Genomic DNA, 22,205 nt, shown 5'->3' with positions numbered 1-22,205 from the left:
TTATATCATATAATTAGCGACCAACAAAATGATTCAAATAATGATGCAAGATTTTTATCAAAGAAAAAAAGGCTACCAAAACCATCCTCACTGGTGCATTTTTCTTAGAAATTGGCACTATAATGTGGCCTATACAATAGAAAAAGGAACAACACGATTTTAGTGTTGATAAAGCCACACAAACAGAAAATGTCTAGTAGCCATATACGGAAATTCTAGAAAGCAGTTCGTTCATAAAGTTGGGCCTGGCTCAGATGCAGCTACTGAAAGGACAAGCTCGATAAACGGTAATGAATAACCCATCAAACTAAAGGAAGATCGGATCTAGCTCTCATTTAGATCATACAACTAATTCTTCTACTCTGCCAAAGAGAAGACGCGTTTCAACATTGATTCTGATGTCTCCTATTCTCATATTTTCTTATATCGTTTATGTTCTTCTCTCACCCCGTCTTTTATATGCTTATGTGACTACCACCAATTTGATGCAATAAGTTATTACGACCAACACGTCCGAAATAGAGGGGACGGTCCGACGGTGGAGCTATGATGTTGAAGATGAAGTAGTACCTAGTGTGTTACATATCATAAGAAAATCTTACTCATACAAGCGAAGGCTAATATATATGGTATGGTGAGAGTGGATTTAATTTAGTAAACACATGGATACGTGCGCACGCATCAGCCATCGTTAGATTGCCTTTGAGATTCTGCCATCTCAATTTCTGAACTAACGGCAACACACGGTGTTAAAGGGAATCTGCTTTTTGTCTGTTGTCCTGGACCCGGTGCCCTCTCTCTCCTTCCTCTCTCTCTTAGTACTTCCCGAACAGCGGACGAGATCCCAACAATTCACGGGAGAGAAATTTCTCTACTTTTAGTCATAGCACAACAGGATCTCATATGAAAAATATTGACCCAAAATTGAATACTGAATTAACCCCAACGCAGGTGCGGCGGACGAGATCTCGTGAGCCATGCCTTCCGCCGGAGAACGAGGCACGGCCGTCGAGGACGGACGGTGCCGCGCGTGTCGAGGACGGACAGCAACGCGCGGTGGTGGAGGGGGGTGGACAGAGACACACGGATGTACATGAGGATGGTGGCCGATCGAGGATGGACGGCGCCGCCCCTCGACTTCCTATGCGTGTCCGCCATGACTCTTGGTCGGGGAGGCGCCATCCGCGGTGGGGGAACCAGCAAATCGTGGAGGTCGGCCGTCCTCGACTGGACTTGCTTATGCAAGAATCGAATCGGCACCGCGTCTAGACTGCCGCCCCTCCAACAACTCGGTAATGCGTGTGATGCTTCGTCCTTCTTTGGTAGAAGATCCGCTCACGGCTCACCAGCGTAGTAGCAGCTCATCATCCCTACCAACTGCGTTGCCGTCGATTCCAAGTAATGCCTACACCAAAGTGTCGTTATTAAAGGGACGTGTAGTGTGTGCTACAGCAGCAAGGAGGACGGGTCAACGCAGGGAGGAGCGTGTTCGTACGGTGGATAAGTGGAGAGCGTTGCATACGGTTATCATCTCACGGCCAACTAACACCGTTGGACACGTGTCAATCTGTCACCGCGTGCTCACCTATACATGTGATCACCATGGTTCTTTTGATGGTATATGTATAACATTGTGTGTACAAGTAGATCCGGTTGGTGGGGTAGTACATAGTGTTACATATGTGAAGAGGACGTTATCCACGCAAATGAAAGTTGGTATGGTATATATGTAAACAGGGGAGGACTTTTCTCCCATACTAATCTAGTAACCCTATTCCAAACTTATATCTTCATAATCCCAAACGGGGCCTGGCCATTTCGATGAAGCAAATAAAAAACGAAGAGATGGAATGTGGCGTCAAACAACTGAGGATGTGGTTCAGTATCTCTTGAGCAAAACTTGATCTAGTGCCATGATCTTGAGGAAGGCGCTCATCGGATTCCTAAATATGAAGGGCAACCGGTGCCACAGACTGTCACTGTCACGAGAAACACACTTTCCCTCCTGAACATGAAGGCTAGAATGAATTGCTATTTAAAATAGACAAGAATCAATCAATTAGGATATTATGATGTGTGTCATGTGCATCCTATGATGTAGAAGTTGGGGAAAAATCTATTTTATCAAAATACTTTAGGAGACGAAGCTTGTGAGTTGAATTCGTCATTTTGATTTCTTTGGGATGATGAGTCATAGCTCAAGGTTTGGAAGGTTCTCGTGAGGGGGTGAATGGATGCGACATTTGATTATGTGGGAATTTGAATCATGTGACAGAATGTATGGGCTTCATGGTTTTAGGTTGCTTCCTTGAAAATTAAGGGAAACTAAATGACTGAATGGAAACCAAAGGCACCAACTTATGAATGGACTTAAAGACCACTAAGGATGCCACAATCTCTGATGTGGTAGACTTTTGCTTGTGATGGGTCTGATAAGGTGGCATAGTTGTATGTTAAGAGAAATAAGTTAGTGGAGATGGTCTTCTTAGTTATATAGGATAACCTAGTAAAGCATAATTAACATGGGAATGTGAAGTCCAGATATTTTCATCATGAAGAGATAACAAAGCGGCTATTTTTCAATGCAAATTCGCACGCTAAATATGGTCAATCATTTAAGTGACTTCTAAATTGTACCTACCACATAGCGCTGCAAATATTTTTGGTAATTGGTTATGAGGCATAGAGAATTATATAATTCTTATTAGAGGTCTATGCATGGTTGGAGCAGGCGTTGAGGGATATTTTTGTCCCACGCGTAGATTCTGGATCACCATATACCTGTTTGAGGCGATGTTTTATTTATCTTGGTTTCTTTGGTTGTGCGAATCTTACGTGTGCTACACATGCCGGGTGTGAGCACTTATAAATTATATTAGTATGATGATAACTTATGGAACAGAGATTTGGTGCACATGGGTACCAGTGATCTCGATTTAAAAACATAAAAATTATATTTTTGAGTTTCAATTTCTGAAAAAATCCTCATATAGTCAATGATACATCCCACAAACGTGTAAAATATTAACTTCAAATACTTTATATTCTAAGCTACGCAAAAATGACAAACGTGTAGATCTGACTAGTTATTTTTAAATCTCCAAAACATATTAGATTTGCAATTTTTTCTAGCCCAAAATATAAAGAATTTCGGGTTGAGATTTTGCATGATTATGAGATGTATCACTGACAATCCTCAAAATTATTTTCAAATTTTGTACTAACTTGTAAAAATATTTTTCAACTTCTTTTAATGACGAGAGCACTGGAGCTCAGGAGCCGAAAACTTTTTTCGTAACTTATGAGATTAATAAAGCGTCTTCCATGGAAAAAAATTGCAGAAGATTGCTAGACCCACCATGATCACCGACACCCCAGAACGATCAGCAACAAACCACAAGGACCGAAACTAGATAAACTCCAGCACCCCTGCAAAAGAAACATAAGAACTCCAACACGTCAACCCACCACCACAGAAGTGACCGGACATTGGCGGAGGCAGGATTTTACGATTTGGGTGTACATCGTTTTAACATTATGCACTATACTAATTAATTACTACCAAAAATAATGGATGTATCTGTACATCTGTGTCCTTCCGCCCATGTCCACACAATTGTGTATGTGAAAAAACTGGACAAAATTACTGTCGTCCGATCTGTACATTGCCATGTGATAGATAAGTGCAATTTTTTAGGATACATTTCATTCGTTTTTTTATAGCGAGGAGAGGTTGGATGATAGGAGCCTGTGTCGCTTGCTTTCTTTGTACGTTGTAAATATCTGGAAATGGAGATGGTCAACACAAGCCTTTGCAGTGATTCTTATCTCTGACTACTGTTTTGCAACTCTGATTGACTTCAGTCTTCAGTGTGTTAGGTGAGTGTGTGTGTGACAGGGTCGGCCTGATAGGCTGGGTCCATCAATTCTCTAGGTCATCCATGGTATTACCTGAAATAATTTTGATGAACATGACGTGATCAGATTCATAGTGTACGATTTGGTGGGCTTAAACAGTGCGATCTGTACTAGTGCTCCAACCACCCGCGCTAGCAAAGATCAAGATGCCTAGTCTCGTTCTGTGTAAGGCGAAACGCTAGTGCCCCGAATGCTCCCGGTGTCTCCTATTTCCATGTGCTCTCTTGTCTTTACCATTTTCCCCTCACCCTCTGATTGATATGGGTTTCTGTTGCTACCATCTATTTGTCACAATATTCTAGTGCCAGTGCCACCAACACGTCAAAGTAGTGTGAGATGACAAATCTATTCTATTGAATATGCATGCAAGAACCTGAAAAAAAAATGCATGTAAGAGGAGATTCATGTAAAACATAATTAACAATTGCTAGAATGAATGATTGTCTCGCTTGCCTTGCCATTGAGCTAGAGCTCAGTTCCCTAAACACAAGTAAAACGTAATTAACAATTGCTAGAATGAATGATTTCGAAAATATGTTTTATATTATGTACTCCCTCCGACCGGTTAAAAGTGTGGTGATTTTACTAAGGGGGTAGTGACAAAGCGCTAAGGGTAGTCGTAGGATAATATACTGCTCCTAGAAAAAGCATACACCCTGGGAAAGCAAATACAAGACAAAATGAAAGGAATTTCTATGGTAGATAAACAATAGGTATATAGAATACATTTATCTACTTCAACCAAGATGACCTGACAGAGTTGCATCAATTTGATATTACAGTCAAATGTAGCAATAACAATTTCAAGAGTAAAGGATAACAGCATCACTGACCCACAAACTTAACAACCAAGTTCAAAGACTGATAGTTGTTTGCCGATAATTATCAGTTTTTGAGAGTTATACTAGGATATATTTGAGTATACTTTTAAACTAGGCTGGAACGTCTTTTGGTGTCCATAGCGCGATTGGCTCTGTTGGGTCATCATCTAGAACATCATCTGACTAGAATTAAGCACGGTTCACGGTTCAGATCGAGCAGCTAATTCTCACCCAGGGCCGCCAAGAAAGTTGGTTCTACCAGTGTTTCTGATGTCTCACGTTCCAATGTGCTCTCATATCTACCAGTATGTTCTTCTCTAAGCATCTCTTTGATCTGGTTATGTTACTAACACCTATTTGATGCAATTAGCTAATAAGACCAGCAAGTCATAACAGAGGAGACGGTAGAGCTATTGTGAAGGTTGCCACTATGTGTAGAGAAAGCATTGTGCCTATTCTAGTCTGTACTTATAGTTGGTCTGCGTTTTCGCAACAAACTGCATATCATTTAGGCAGCGACCAACCGATATTGGAAGAGTTATGCACGAAAAAAAGAAAACTGACAATCCTTGAATCATGGTTGTTTGTGATTTCTTTTTCAAATTTTGGCTCTGAAGTGTAACACATAGGAGACAAGGATTCTGATTTGATAAAATATAAGCATATTTTTATTTGTGTTGCTATAATTGTATGGCCAACGAGGGTTTACTGCCTTACACCCAGTTGCTATAATTGTCTTTTTACCTCTCCTTACTGCCTTACATCCAGTTGTGGGTCCAACACATGTAACAAAGAAATGGTCAAATTATCAGACCCTGAATCTCATGACCTCACAACCCAACAAAAATCTATACTATTATATTGGAGTTGGTCATTTGACACTCAACGTGTTTGATGCTCGTCATTAAAAGCATCCAGACCGTCTAATCTATTCTTCCTATCTCCGCTCAATATCGGACCATTGATTGATTTTCCCGTGAGCCACTATTCCCTTATTATTGGCAACCCAATGAAGGCACCAGAAATAGAGTACTTGCCAAAATTTCCATCGTTAACATATTAAAGTATTGCCAATCGTCGGACTCTATATATAGCGCTAATAAGCAGGGCCATCAAGGCATATCTTTATTGCCAAAAATATTATCCACTTTACAATCAAATTAAATCAAATCAAATCAAATCAAATCAAATCTCAGTGACTCAGTCTATGCAAATCTCAGTTGTCCCAATGTCATCCGACTGCTTGTCCTCCTACCCTGCTGTTTCATATACCCTGGATTGCAGTGCCGATCTTGATTCAATGTGTCACGCTGCCGCCACTCGCACGATCCATTTATCTTTTGCTCCCACGCTATGTCTTCATAGGAAAACCCATCAAGGAGGCCGAGCGCGGCACCAACAACGTCGAGAAGGAGCAACGCGACATCTTGAGGATCGACGTCCCGCAGATCGGCTTGTCGGCCTCGACCACGCCGACCTCGTTGTCCATGTGCTCATCAAGAATCCAACTCGGTTCGTATCCTGCTCATCAACGTCGACTACCTCATCGAAAGACAGCCCGAAGCTCGTCTTTGGGATCTGCTCACACACCACAACCCCACCAGACCGGAAGATCAACACACATATCCTACATATCTAATCGTTCACGATCGAACAATCAAGAGGTTGGGCAACATATAGATTGATCCGAGGGATTTTCAGCATAACAAGCGGCCGGCTGGATATAACCTCGCCCTTTGCCTTGCTATGTTTCTTTACGTACAACAGCTAACGCTTTTGTAACTGTAATTGACAGACTGAGTTATTCATGATTAGTAGCTTCGAGAAAGATCAATTGTTCACAATGAGCATTTAGTAGGTCGTTTTCTTTTCTCTTTTTTTTCTCTCGTTATTGATTGGACTGTGTTTAAACTTTTACCCAATTATTATATCCAATAGTTGATAAACGAGGAGCACAGTTGAATAGCTTACCAAGGCACTCCTACAATTTTTACCTCTGTTATATTCTGTAGTACGTCCTCACTTTGTGTAGCAAATTTGGAGCACGATTTAAAGGACATGCTAATATGAACATTTTTTTTTGTATCTCATCGGTAGCTACTTGAGAAATATTTTGTGGCTGCACACGAATCAGCAAATGGAGTTGGGTAAACAACATGCAGGGACAGAAACAACTTCTCTAGGCAGATCACAGGTCTGCTGGCTTGAATTTTGGATTCCTTGCTTTTGATCGCGGTATGTCGCATGTATCTAAATTCCATTCTTATTTTTGAGATGTGTGTCCAAGGATAGCTTTAACAAAATTGGGCATGGGATTATCTCATTTGAGGAACCGTGCAATGATAGTTTGTTCTGTTAAATTTTAGCTGTACCATACAAGGAAAGCATGAGCTTGTTACTTTGTTTGCTGAGTGGCTTCACGGTTTCAGGGAAAAACATACGCTACTGACCAGCAACTCTAAAGAGGAGGACATGACGAGAAGAGTAGGAGGATTCCTGGAGTGGAAACCTCCCCGATTTGAGAATTTCCATCCCTGTGGGTAAGTCGTATGTATTGCCTCCATCCTAAAATAATTATCTAAGTTTTACCGAGATAGATATTTATTTTACAACGGAGGGAGTATAACTGAAACATTTTGAGTGATAGTAATAGATGATTAGTGAAATACATATACATTGTACCTCAGTTGATTTGTCTGGTCATCTATTTTGCAGGTTCATGCAGTTCAGCAGAGCGTGCTAGGCAGGTGCACGTCTGTCGCACACTAAGGAGGCAGGCCGTGTAGTCCGCTTCCACGGTTACATGTGTTAGATGATGCTCTGAATTTGGTAGATCGATGTCCGAGATGATGGTGGAATGCCTCATCGGTCATGTCCGCTCCTTCCAGGCACAACAACAGATGACCTCGAGATTTGAAGGACATGACCTCCGAAGAAATGGAAGTGGCGGGCCCAGCCAGAGCAAACTGTCCGCCGCGGCCAAAAAGGTGAGGATTGAGGAGCTCGTCGTGATGACACAACTCCTTAAACTTCCTCCCGACGCTAGCTCCACACATAATTCCTTCGTCTACTAAGAAATTTCTCCAGTCCTCCACTCCCTTGATCACAGACGATGGTGGTGGTACGCTGTGTTCGCATATGGCTCTGTGGAGGCAGCGGGCAAGCTCCCGGAGTGACAGCAGCGGCACACCGTTCTTTTGATCGCCGGGGCCAAGGTAGGTCTCGTGCGGATCTTATTCTTTGGCCACTTTTTCCCGGGGTGATGCTCTGAACTGTGATTTGTATTTCCTACCTTGGCTTACTACATAAGATCTGGTATGGTCTATGCCCACACCACATGAAGGATAAATAGTTCTAGAGAATATACCCCGTGCTCGCCAGGAGACACGTCTTAGCGTAAGCTCTTATTTTCTTATTATATATTTCTTTCACCATGGAGACTTGTCATTGCCTTAATTCACCAACTTTTACTGCCTGAAAGAAGGCATGGAGTGGGTGTATTCAGAACCTGCAAGAGTAATTGACCATCCTTACCTCGCCATGAAGATGTATTCATTAAGTTATTCACATTTTAAAATGAAGCATTGAAGCATACTTTGCAGTTCTCTCTTACATGTAGCCATTATACCGATAGACTTCCATAACTCAGGCTAACATAATTGGCAATCATGCACCAAAATATATGCAGTTAGTTAATTTTTAACCTTGTGAAATAATGTTGTGACAGCCATTGAGAATTAAGAACTAAGATATAATAATGATCTTTAATTTATTGTGCAGGTGTCAAATAGACTTTAGCTTCAGCTGCTATATGATACAATGAGCTATTGAAGACACCAAAATTTTCAAAATTTGTTGTGTTCTTGCATGTAAAATGAATAAGAACAACGGAGGCAGAATCCATATGATGACTTTAAGAAAAATGACTTTCTTTTTTAATTCAGAGTACTACTCAATCTGTTTCTAGATATAAGCCATATAGTTTTTGAGAAAAAAAAACTGAATATTAGGTGTATTCGTTGCACCACTTGTATGGAGAATTTTTTAGGGATTTGATTACGTGTTCTTATCTTATGCAAAGTTTTTTATTAGGTCATGTTAATTGTCTAGGGTTAATCCCACCCAACTATGGTTTAATTTTTTCTCAATATGTGTTCTTTAATTTTCGTGCCAGATACTATATGGCTTATATCTAAGAATCGGAGGGAGTATATTTTGAAAGGAAAATTAGCAATTGCATCTAATCAACTGTTGTTGAAAATAGTACATGTATATAAAGAACAACGGATGAAGCCTGGTGACCGGGTGTATACGTGAGCATGCGGTGGCTATTCAACACGTGTCTAATGCCGTCCAGAAAAACGTTAAGCTGGGGGAACCGCGTGTGGTCGCGTGTGAAAGCAATCCCGCTTGTCTTCCAGCTATACTTTCCCCAACTTGAACAGAGCCAACGCGTTGTGCAGCTGCTCACCTCTCTCTCTCCCAATCATCGGCGCGGCGACAGCCTAGGCGGCCTCTTCGGCGGCGAACTGGTGTCGCGGGCGCGGCCCTTGGAGGCGCGCGGGAGGCGGAGGTCAGTTCAGCCAGCAACACCTCGACAGGGGGATCACCTGGACCTAGCCGAGACGGCGGGGCTCGAGCGAGGCCGGACGGAGACTCACAGATGTAGATGAGGATGGTGGCTGGTCGAGGACGGACGGCGGCCTCTTCGGCGGCGGCGGCAGTGATGTCGCTCGACCGCGCCGCCGCCGCCCCGGCTTCCTCCGCCTTCTCGCGCCGCCTCCGGATGCCGGCGCGCCCGATTTTTCCCAAATCAAGGAGCACGGGCGAGCCCGTCGGTGATGCGGGGGTCGCCGCGACCTACCGCCGGCGAGCGGAGGTACAAGGAGGCAAGGGTGGCCGCCCCGAGCTCTGACCCCGCGTGGTTGTGAGGGTCGTGGGGCGATTGGGAGTTGCGAGTGGCGGCGCTAGGGAGGAGGTCCTGGCGCACGAGCACAGTTGCTCCCGATTAACGCTAAGTATTTGCTTAATTCTCTAAGTCCGCTCCTGCCAGATCCGCTGGATGGCGTCGATGTGCCGCTTCGATTTCGTGCAGTAGTAGAATTGTGTAGAAGTAGAACCATGTCTTTAAAGACCAACATTTTGCAGGAGGTATTGATGACCACTACAAGTAGGAATACCATTGTAGCTATTTTCTTTTGTGGAAGAGCTATATTCTTTTTTATACACATGAATTTTTAAATACATCATATCTGCATATGCTGAATTCTTTTTAAACCGTAGCAACGCACGGGCACTCAACTAGTGAGTCGTATATTAGAGTTTTACCGGCATATATGGATTTGTGGTGTGCCAAAAAAAACTTATGTTATCCATATTTTTTTGACAATCAATACCACACATATTCATAGTAACAAACAGTACATGGTAGAGATACATGAACAGACTCCAACGAATACAAAATAAAGTCTAAAAGATAGTAACAAATGTTCGAGGTCTTCAAATTCTTTCTTCTTCGAGAACACAATCTTGTAAATACCGATGAAAGTTCTCCTGGAGTATAATTTTTTGAGCCGCAATGCCAAGGTTGCGTGCACGCACGCAACTATTAAAGCAGTCATTCAACATCAGCAAGAGTACCAACACCAGCATGTCAGGGAATAACAACCGACTAACTTTGTCGTCATCGATGGAGAGTCGAGAGTACGAATCACCATTGTCGAGGACGTAGCAGCCGGGACAAAACTTGCGAGGATAATCCTCCTCGCGGCAACAACGACAAAAGATCCAAAATCGATCTGGCAAAGCAAGATCCGAAGGCCCATACCTAGAAAATTGTAATCGTTCAACATCACCATTGATATCGGGAAGAAGATCTCGTCGCCGACCTAAAGGTCGAAGATCACTTATTACAGACGATGGCATCTCCATTGAGGAGAAACCAACAAGAAGGCAGCTACCAGAATCCTAACATAATCTAATGAGAATAATATTTTTATTGAAAACTTCATAGATCGGGAAGTGGGAAACCCGATCTATGGAGAAGGATGAACTCGAAGCGGCTAGGGTTAAAGCGGCTGCTGCGCTTGCGTGGGAGAAAGAAAAGTGCTTCCTTTTCTCTTTGGACTTAATTCTAACTCTTGTTGTCCATATTAACAACTCTGATGGATCAAAAAATGAAAGCCGAAACCTATCGTCTAATAAGTGCAACTGCGCCGAAAAGTGTATTTGGCACATGAGCACCAGTGCTCCTGATTTCTAAAAATCATATTTTTGGATTTGAAAAAATATGAAATTAAATTCCCACATACATATAAACATTCTGAAGGTACGGTAAAAAATTTGGAGAAAAATATGTTATATTTTAAGCTATACAAAAAAGACAAATTTCTGACAAATATATACCTCTATACGTAGCCACAAATTTGTTTTGCATGAATATTCAGAACATGTGTATGTATTCATGAAATAAATGTGATAATTTTTTGAAACGCAGAAATACAGTTTTTAAATATTTTAAAAACTGAGAGCACTGCTGCTCATGTGCACCAAATTTGCTTCCCAACTGCGCTTCATACCTCCGGACCAACTCAGCAACTCAGCAAGAGTTAAAAATCAGCGGGAATATTGCGAATGCAAAGCCAAATGTGCAGGAATACTGCTATGGCAGATTTTAATGTAGACTGAACACAGATTTATTTCAAATATGGTGGCGCACTGACACAGTTGCGTCTACCAGCACGTTCAAGTACTATCACAACTTCGGTTCAGAATAATAAAGGATAGCTGCAGCCATAGGCCACAGCAACACTAACCCACAGACTGGTTCAAGACTCACATAAGTACGAATGACAGCTTAGCTCGCACAAGTACTATAAGAGGCTCCTTTATAGGATATAGCTATGATTATTACTAGTAATGACGGTACTAAATAGGATAGTCTTCTGACAGAGATCAGAAATGCAGCCTCTCTCCCAATCACCGAGAAGAATTAACTTATGCCGCAGCTTGCTTCATCAACATGATGATCATGGTGATCACCCCCCGTCCTCAAGTCTTCTCTTCATCCCCCTAAAGTCAGAAAATAGAATTGAACATCAGAAAAGGAACATTGATATATATTTGTTTACAAGAGCTGGCACAAATTGCTACAAACCAATCTTCAAAAAAGAAATGCTACAAACCTTAAGTAGTTTTCCTCGATGAGCTTGTGGATGCCTCGGCGTCATGCCGCGGCGCGTTCCGGTTCCAGGCCAGCACAGGCTCCTCCCGGACCGGATTCACTGGGGTTTCAATTGATTGCTAAAAGTCTTCATCATACTCCTCATCAGACGCGTCCTCGTAAGCATTCACCTCAACCTGGTAGCGAAGGATTCCTCCTATCCCACCAAAGCCCCTGCAGAACTGAGATCCCTCCTGTGACTTGTTCGTAATAAACTCCAGCGTGCAGCCAAACTGCCGGTAGTTTTCAGCAAACCACTCCAGGAGCAAGGTCTTGTCAACCACCTCCAGCTCTGCAGATGTTGCCTTGTCTTTGAAGTTGCCCTGATCTGCCTCCTGTGCCTTGTTGAAGTGCTTCACAATTGTTTCCCCTGTGGCAGAATTCTTCAAGCTATATCGATTGATATCCAGATTTTCCCACACAATCAGTGTCTCGACTGCACCCATTTCAAGGGCAGCCATTGTGTCATCCACACCAAAAACATACTTCCCGGTGTCTTGGCTTATCTCCTCAAAGTACTTCCCGATCAACTTCTTTTCTTGGATGAACTTGACATTGGAAAGCACTTCAGCAGACAACTCAATGGCCTGGTTGAAGCCATTCTCTCCACCATAAGAGACATCAACCACATTGAGTATCTTGGTTGCCAAGCGCTGATCAAACATGTCAGATTGACCCAATTCAGTCTTGAAGTCAGCAGAACCAGCTAGAATGAGCCCAGAAACATTTGGCTGGCTAGTGGAAGGATTGATGAAGAATTGTGTAGCGAGCTCAGCTGTCTTTCGCACGTAGTTGTGGCGTTTCTCCATGCGCAGGCGGGCAAAGCGAAGTGCTGATTGCCCTCCTCGTCCATGCTTCTTTGGGAGATCAACAGTGAACTTGTGAAGAACCTCCCTGGTATTGCCACTCAGTGTTCCAAAAAGTGTTCCATTACCATCCATGACAATGAAGCCAAACTTATCATCAGACTCAAGCAGCTCATTCAATGCCTCAGTGTGGAACTTGTTGTCACAGAGATACAAGGAGGCATTAATTGGCCTGAATGGCTCAAAGTCAAAGGTGACTTTCTTTTCTTTGCCCTCGTCGGTCACAATGGTTCCAGTGTAGAGCACTAATCCATTGGGGGGAACTCGATTGTATAGCTTCAACCTTTGCTGAGCAGAGGTAATCGCAGCCAAGACAGACTGCCTGTTGACCCTGCTCTTGATGTTTGAGGCAGTTCCATACTCATCACCCAACATCTTAGTGACCCGAGAGACTTGATCACGGGGCGGCATGATCAGTGATATCATACTTGTCCCATTCCCACGGGCAGCATCAAGTGCTTTGATGAGCTTCTTGACTTTCCAGATCTCAATGTTCTTGTCGTTCTCTTGACCGTCAGCCATCTTGGTTGTGTTCCCACCTCTGCCTTCACCTACAAGTTAGAACATTCAGAGTTAGTCATAAATAAAAATGCTAATAGGAGCTGCCTAGAAGAAAACATGTTATTCCAGGAGCAGAAATGGGATTAAATCATAAAGAGGAACTGCAACTTTTATTCTAGAAAAGAAGGATTATAGACATGCAGTCATTGACAGGAAAGAGAACTCCAAATGCTGAACTAGTTAATGTATACAGGGTGGCAGATAAAAAAACAACATTTATCATGATGAGTACATACATAGCCTGCATAATCACAGATAATTGTGGCAAATTTGATAAAGATTAAGAAGCACCAGGCCAGAGACAACAGTTACAAAGGCACTCAATACAAAATCTATTTCAACAAACAGAGCACAGAGCAAACAGAGTTTACAAACACTAATTATCACCATATACAAGATCAAAGGCCAATAATACTAGAAAAAAAGATGCATCCAGTCTTCCTTTTGAAGGTAAAATGATATTTTATTAAGAGCAGATCCTAATATATTATAGGACAAACAACCACAGCCTAAAAAAAGACTTATGTGAACTTGGATTATCGCATGTATGTACAGACGCACGAACACTTGAACAGTGCAGCAGAGGAGATGATCCTAAGATCATTGGGACCCAACACTCAACTGCAAACTATTAACTGTAACCTCTAAAACAAATAAAAGAACGAATCCAGTTTCACTGTTGAAGGTAAAATAATCTTTTTAAGAGCAGACCCTGAATTATTTTAGGACAAACGAAAACTAGCTAAAAGAAGGTAAATTCTGGCATGTACACTTGGTTGATGATACTAAGATCCGTGGGACCCAGACTTCGGATACAAAACTATTAGCAGTAACCTCTAAATACCAGAGGCACGACAACATGAAGAAATAAATTTGCACATCCAAGCACAGAAAAATAACATGAGCTGTTTAGAAGAATGTGTATATTATTCCACGAGCATAGTGGGGTTAAATCGAAACATCGTAAAAATAGGATATTTGTAAAAGAAGTATTATAGACTGTCCTTATCAGGAAATGGAAGTGTAAATGCTGATCTATTTAATGGACACATGATGGCAGATATGATTTGTCACAATGTCAAAACAATAGTTATCATGGAGTATACATATACATAGTAATAAAAGAGAAGTGTGAAAAAATTGATAAACATTTAACAAGCTTCAGACCAATGAAACAATTACAAAGAATCTTAATACAAGATCTTTTCAACAAATAGAACAGACCAACAGTGTTTATATGGTAATTGGTAAGTACTCATCACCATGTAAGTTCAGAGGGAAAGAGTATTAAAATCAAATGCTTCCTATTTCACTGTTGCAAGGTAAAATTATATATTTTTTGAAGAGCAGACCCTGACATACTTGAGGACAAACAACCACAGCCAAAAAGAAGACCCTAAATGCTTGCCTGTCAACTTTGATTTACGAGTATATGCACAAGGTCCAGTTATTAATATACAAATGCAGGACCAGTTAAACAGTGCAGCAGAGTTGAGGATGCTAAGATCCTTGGGACCCAGCCCTCAAATACAAAACTAGTCACAGTATCTCTAACTATAGCAGACAAACGAAATAACATTATCACTAATTATCCATACAAGATCAGTGGCCAAGAATACTAGAAAGAAACGATGCATGCAGTTTTTACTGTTGAAGGCAACAGTTTTACTGTTCAGTAGCAGATCCTGGCATATTATACGGCAAAAAAACAGAGCCTACCAGAAGTCCGAAAATTCTGACATGTAAAATTCTCCAATTCAACACATGCAAGGACAAATGCAGGACCGCCAAATGTAAAAGTATAAGCAGCAACCGATAAAAACTACAGAGGCGCCACAGAATTAGGACATAATTTTCACCGAACTAACTCCAGGGGTGCGTCAGAGGGGTTACACCATAATTAAGGCCAAAGCTTCAAACAAGAGTCTTGCGAAACAAATTGCACACCATATCCATCACCTTTCATGCCTCTAATCGACAAATTACTACTGACAAGCCGAGACCTCCCAGCGAAATCGACCTCGATCAGAGCAACGCATGCGCCTATTCCTACACGCGCGAGATCGATTCCCAATTTTTTTTTTTAAAGAACAAATGCCCCTGGGGTTTCGCCCGACGGAACCGGCGCCGCGCTCCCCTGCACCGGCGGCGGATCGGCCCAGACGCACCGCTATCCTCTCCACAAAAACCCGATCAGACATCCACTAAAAAAAAATTCCTAAAAAGGCAATACGAACACCGAGCAACGACAGGAACGCTTGCCGCAATCGATCGAGGGGGCATTCAGATCATAATCGAGCTAGAACGGAACAGGAAACAAGCAACAATCGCGGGGACGGGGCGGCGGCGTTACCTTCGCAGGCCGGCGGCAGGAGGCGGCGGCGCTAGGGTTTGGCTGTCTCCGGCGCAGAGAGAGAGAAATCTCGGGTGGGGCGGTGGCAGGTTCGAATCAATCCGGGGAGGAAAAAATCTGGGGCCGGCGGCTTTATATGGACTCGGCGGTGGAGAACACCCGGTGGCTCCGAACTCTGCGCCGATGCCACCACAACACTCCTTGAAGGCGCCGGCCGGGCCGCCGCAGCCGCACGATCGGGATCGGACGGTGGGGCGGAGCGGTGCTTTCCTTGGAACAGCCTGGCTTCACCAATGTTTCGAAAAATAATTCCTTTACTTTTTGTGTTGGAAACGGACGACTGCGTGCGTCTGACGCGTGGAAGGCCCGCCAGCTGGATTGACCCGCAAGGAGAAATCCTTTTCTTTCCTTGACATGGTAATAAAAGCAAACATTATTGTGGTGCCGTGGTTGCCAAGTTGACACGCATATTTGTGTGTTGTCTAAATCAGGTAGTACATAAACAACATTCTACCAAATACTTCTCTTTTTGAAGTGTGTGAATCGTGGGTTTTTATGAGTTGGATGTTGACGGTCCGGTGCGGCACGTTCAAGCTTTGCTCCGCCGAAAGGCATTGAATCGGCCCTCGTTTGTCCTTCCTTCCATGAAATATGATATGCATAACTCTTGTATATTCTACAAAAATGGTATCCATCATCTTCATCACATTACAAAAAATTCTATCTACAATTACACATGTACCAGTTAGTTCACAACCAACCGACTCACGTTACCAATCTCCTAGCGCAATGATCATAAACACAAGTTTAGTGTGATGTGAAAGCAAGTATCATAACAGGCAAACTCTACACAAAATTAAGTACAAGGAACAACAACAAAATTTGACAACCATGTTTTATTTTTTTCAACATAACATAAATTTACTTCTTTTTAAGCGGAAAATACATGCCACGTACCCGCATTTGCACATACCCATGGATAAAATTGTCATCCCAAAAATGTTAACTTAGTCTATGAAATAATATATCCTTTTGGTGATTTTGTTGGTTGACCGATCCACTAATATTTCTATGACTATACCGCTTCTTTAGGCTATGGACCTATCCGAACAAAAGCATGATCGGTATAATATCAAGTCCTTTTACGCTAGTGTTTAGCTATGCCAGGTCAAATCTCCTCATGTGTGAATTCTTAATCTAAGTTCATTGGCTATCTTTCTCGCTACAACAGTTCGATCACATCATCAATATAATACTTGGTGTTGGCCCAGTAGTGGCGCTAATGGTGGCATCTGTTTGTTTTTTGAAAACACACTCTAGAACTAGGGTCATGAGTTCGATGAATCACAATTTCCAAGCTGCCAGAAAAGGTTACTTGGATCCTTTAAATGAGGATTTCTACATCTTCTCCTATGAGGGTCCGTGGCTTCATCCCAAGACGATTTATCTGATTCTAGAACGACAAGGGATACTATTTATTACGTTTGTGTTGTTGCGCATGTAAATTCTTCTGTACTTGTCGGTGTTTTCTCGCATGACCTACGGTTATCGATGACGTCACATAGTCAACTTAGTGGGATATGGTACAATCATTTTAGGACTTCTACTTTAGTTTTTCTTCACTGTTTGGGCTAAGGAATTGGTGATATGGAGTTTTATTATCGGGGTGTATGTTATTGAGGAAAAGAAATGACAAAAGCGACTACCTCAATCGTTAGTTATGTGGTCACCGATGTTGATGAACATTTAATGGATGCGGTGGTTATGAAATCTTGCATGCATCAGTTATGAAATCTTTGTATGCAATTTGGATGGTTTCGTCTACATTTTAATTCTAGCTACTCAAATTGTTGGCACGGATGACAGTTGGTAGGTGTACGTACCCAAGTGCACCGGTAGTATGTAGGTCCTCAACACTTGCTCATGTGCTATCTTTTAGTCTATATAAGTGTAGGCCGGAAATTGCTAAGGAGAAAATAAGAGATGTCAATTCTTTGTGTGAGTGTGTGTTATGTCTTATCGAACTTTTGTGGGCTTGTGAGGCATTGGGATTATGGAGCTCTTTTTCGTTGTGATGGTGTGCCAAGAGCACCCCTACACTCTGGTACTAGTATCGTGAGACAGTTCACCCCTTTTACACAAAAGCACGGGCCGTGGTACAGCTTGTCGCTCCAATGTCACTTTCTGATGAAATGACATTTCTATTTTTTGAGTCCACTCCACAATAGTCAGACCAATCTGGAAAGGTTGTAGAACGTGAACGAATTGTCCGAGTTAGAATCCCTAGGCCGAAGCACTTAGGGTGTAAAAACAGTGTCTCTCCCGATATTTGTCATGTAAGTGTATGCATAAGCATCGTACCGAAACAATATAAGGCATGCAAAGGCGCATAGTATCTGCCGGTATAGCAATTCTTTGATCTTTCCGCTATGAACAACTCTTAGAGCACTCTTTCTCATGCTCGTTCTCTTGTCTCCGATGACATGATCCCTGCTTGCACTCCCCCCCCCCCCACACACTCCTGGATCTACTCCTACTACATGCACCGCTTCTGCTCCCATCGTTGGCGTTACCTTTCCAACTCACTAAGTACCCCCTCTCACCATCATCGCCACAACCAATATTGTCATTCTTGCCATCTCCATCCATGTTGTTGGTTGTTCTTATCGCGACATCCATGCAAGCGCCATGTGATCATCACACACCGCATCAACTTCAAGCTCGGCATGACGCCGAACAACACACTCCAAATGACGACACATCTTGCACTTTGTCGTATGCAAGTCTGATGTGCGGGACAACAACCACAAAGCATATGGACTATTTTGTGCCTAGATAGGACGGCCTTTCCACCCTAATAGTTGTGCACCCCATGGGTGCCACACAGTGTCGTGGTGTTTGATACGTCTCCGACGTATCGATAATTTCTTATGTTCCATGCCACATTATTGATGATATCTACATGTTTTATGCACACTTTATATCGTTTTTATGCGTTTTCCGGAACTAACTTATTGACGAGATGCCGAAGGGCCAGTTGCTGTTTTCTGCTGTTTTTGGTTTCAGAAATCCTAGTAAGGAAATATTCTCGGAATCAGACGAAATCAACGCCGAAGATCTTAGAATTCCCGGAAGCTTCCAGAGCACCGAAGAAGGGCCAGAGGGGAGCCATGGGGGCCCCCCTAGTGTGTGGGCCCCCTGTGGCCCCTCCGACTCCGCCCCTTCGCCTATTTAGTCGTCCCTGACCTAAATCCTCGACCCAGTTCGACGAAACCAGAGAAAACCATCCAGAGCCGCCGCCATCGCGAAACTCCAATTCGGGGGACAGAAGTCTCTGTTCCGGCACGCCGCCGAGACGGGGAATTGCCCCCGGAGTCATCTCCACCGCCGTCTCCACCGCCATCTTCACCGCCATCGCTGTCTCCATGATGAGGAGGGAGTAATTCACCCCCGGGGCTGAGGGCTCCGCTGTAGCTATGTGGTTCATCTCTCTCTCTTTGTGATCTAGTTGAATATCATCTATGTGCTACTCTAGTGATGTTATTAAAGTAGTCTATTCCTCCTCCATGATGTAATGTTGACAGTGTGTGCATCATGAAGTACTTGGCGTATGCTATGATTGTGATCTCTTGTAGATTATGAAGTTAACTATTACTATGATGGTATTGATGTGATCTATTCCTCCTTTCATAGTGTGATGGTAACAGTGTGCATGCTATGTTAGTACTTGGTTTGGTTGTGTTGATCTATCTTGCACTCTAAGGTTATTTAAATATGAATATCGAATATTGTGGAGCTTGTTAACTCCGGCATTGAGGGTTCGTGTAATCCTACACAATTAGTGGTGTTCATCATCCAACAAGAGGGTGTAGAGTAGTCCTATTATGTGATCATTGTTGAGAGTGTCCACTAGTGAAAGCAGGATCCCTGGGCCTTGCTTCCAAGCATCGAATCTCCGTTTGTTTACTGTTTTGTTGCATGTTTACTCGCTGCCATATTTTATTCAGATTGCTGATACGCGTACAGCACGCGACTGTTGGGAACCCCAAGAGGAAGGTGTGATGCGTACAGCGGCAAGTTTTCCCTCAGTATGAAACCAAGGTTTAATCGAACCAGTAGGAGCCAAGAAGCACGTTGAAGGTTGATGGTGGCGAGATGTAGTGCGGCGCAACACCAGGGATTCCGGCGCCAACGTGGAACCTGCACAACACAAACCAAGTACTTTGCCCCAACGAAATAGTGAGGTTGTCAATCTCACCGGCTTGCTGTAACAAAGGATTAAATGTATAGTGTGGATGATGATTGTTTGCAGAGAACAGTAGAACAATTGCAGTAGATTGTATTTCAGTATAAAGAATGGACCGGGGTCCATAGTTCACTAGTGGTGTCTCTCCCATAAGATAAATTGCATGCTGGGTGAACAAATTACAGTTGGGCAATTGACAAATAGAGAGGGCATGACCATGCACATACATATTATGATGAGTATAGTGAGATTTAATTGGGCATTACGACAAAGTACATAGACCGCTATCCAGCATGCATCTATGCCTAAAAAGTCCACCTTCAGGTTATCATCCGAACCCCCTCCAGTATTAAGTTGCTAACAACAGACAATTGCATTAAGTATTGCGTGTAATGTAATCGATAACTACATCCTCGGACATAGCATCAATGTTTTATCCCTAGTGGCAACAGCACATCCATAACCTTAGAGGTTTCTGTCACTCCCCCAGATTCACGGAGACATGAACCCACTATCGAGCATAAATACTCCCTCTTCGAGTTACAAGCATCAACTTGGCCAGAGCATCTACTAGTAACGGAGAGCATGCAAGATCATAAACAACACATAGATATAAATTGATAATCAACATAACATGGTATTCTCTATTCATCGGATCCCAACAAACACAACATATAGCATTACAGATAGATGATCTTGATCATGTTTGACAGCTCACAAGATTCGACAATTAAGCGCAATGAGGAGAAGACAACCATCTAGCTACGGCTATGGACCCATAGTCCAGGGGTGAACTACTCACTCATCACTCCGGAGGCGACCATGGCGGTGTAGTCCTCCGGGAGATGAATCCCCTCTCCGGCAGGGTGCCGGAGGCGATCTCCTGAATCCCCCGAGATGGGATTGGCGGCGGCGGCGTCTCTAGAAGGTTTTCCGTATCGTGGCTCTCGGTACTGGGGGTTTCGCGACGAAGGCTATTTGTAGGCGGAAGGGCAGGTCAGGGGGCCACACGAGGGGCCCAGGAGACAGGGTGGCGCGGCCAGGGCTTGGGCCGCGCCGCCCTATCACCTGGCCACCTCGTGGCCCCACTTCGTTGACTCTCCGGTCTTCTGGAAGCTTCGTGTGAAAATAGGCCCCTGGGCGTTGATTTCGTCCAATTCCGAGAATATTTCCTTACTAGGATTTCTGAAACCAAAAAAAAGAAGAAAACAGCAACTGGCTCTTCGGCATCTTGTTAATAGGTTAGTTCCAGAAAATGCATAAATATGATGTAAAGTATGCATAAAACATGTAGATATCATCAATAATGTGGCATGGAACATAAGAAATTATCGATACGTCGGAGACGTATCAGGATCCCCAAGCTTAGTTTCTGCTCGTCCCGAGCAGGTAAACGATAACAAAGATAATTTCTGGAGTGACATGCCATCATAACCTTGATCATACTATTGTAAACATATGTAGTGAATGCAGCGATCAAAACAATGTAAATGACATGAGTAAACAATTGAATCATATAGCAAAGACTTTTCATGAATAGTACTTCAAGACAAGCATCAATAAGTCTTGCATAAGAGTTAACTCATAAAGCAATAATTCATAGTAGAGGTATTGAAGCAACACAAAAGAAGATTAAGTTTCAGCGGTTGCTTTCAACTTATAACATGTATATCTCATGGATATTTGTCAACATAGAGTAATATAACAAGTGAATATGCAAGTATGTAGGAATCAATGCACAGTTCACACAAGTGTTTGCTTCTTGAGGTGGAGAGAGATAGGTGAACTGACTCAACAATAAAAGTAAAAGAGAGGTCCTTCAAAGAGGAAAGCATCGATTGCTTTATTTGTGCTAGAGCTTTGATTTTGAAAACATATAGAGATCATAAAAGTAAAATTTTTGAGAGGTGTTTGTTGTTGTCAACGAATGGTAGTGGGCACTCTAACCCCCTTGCCAGACAAACCTTCAAAGAGCGGCTCCCATTTTATTTTTATTTTTGTGTGGCACTCCTTCCAACCTTTCTTTCACAAACCATGGCTAACCGAATCCTTCGGGTGCCTGCCAACAATCTCATACCATGAAGGAGTGCCTTTTTATTTTAGTTTTATTATGATGACACTCCTCCCCACCTTTGCTTTCTCAAGCCATGGCTAACCGAATCCTTCGGGTGCCGTCCAACAATCACATACCATGGAGGAGTGTCTATTTTTATTAATT

At 42.8% G+C, this 22,205-nt stretch overlaps 1 protein-coding gene across 1 annotated transcript; it reads right to left on the bottom strand.

The window, feature by feature from the left end:
* Nucleotides 1-11,410: 11,410 nt before the first annotated feature.
* Nucleotides 11,411-15,877, bottom strand: LOC127345657 (eukaryotic peptide chain release factor subunit 1-2). Its single transcript, XM_051372145.2, has 3 exons — nt 15,742-15,877; nt 11,924-13,378; nt 11,411-11,810 (listed from the first exon to the last, which is right to left on the bottom strand). Exon 2 carries the CDS (start codon nt 13,347-13,349, stop codon nt 12,042-12,044), a length of 1,308 nt encoding a protein of 435 aa, XP_051228105.1. The 5' UTR covers nt 13,350-13,378; nt 15,742-15,877; the 3' UTR covers nt 11,411-11,810; nt 11,924-12,041.
* Nucleotides 15,878-22,205: the final 6,328 nt, after the last annotated feature.

The sequence above is a fragment of the Lolium perenne genome, chromosome 3 (assembly GCF_019359855.2).
Source record: "Lolium perenne isolate Kyuss_39 chromosome 3, Kyuss_2.0, whole genome shotgun sequence".
Lineage (NCBI taxonomy): Eukaryota > Viridiplantae > Streptophyta > Magnoliopsida > Poales > Poaceae > Lolium > Lolium perenne.
Note: the sequence above shows the minus strand (reverse complement) of the source record. Positions and strands in the feature narration are given on the sequence as shown.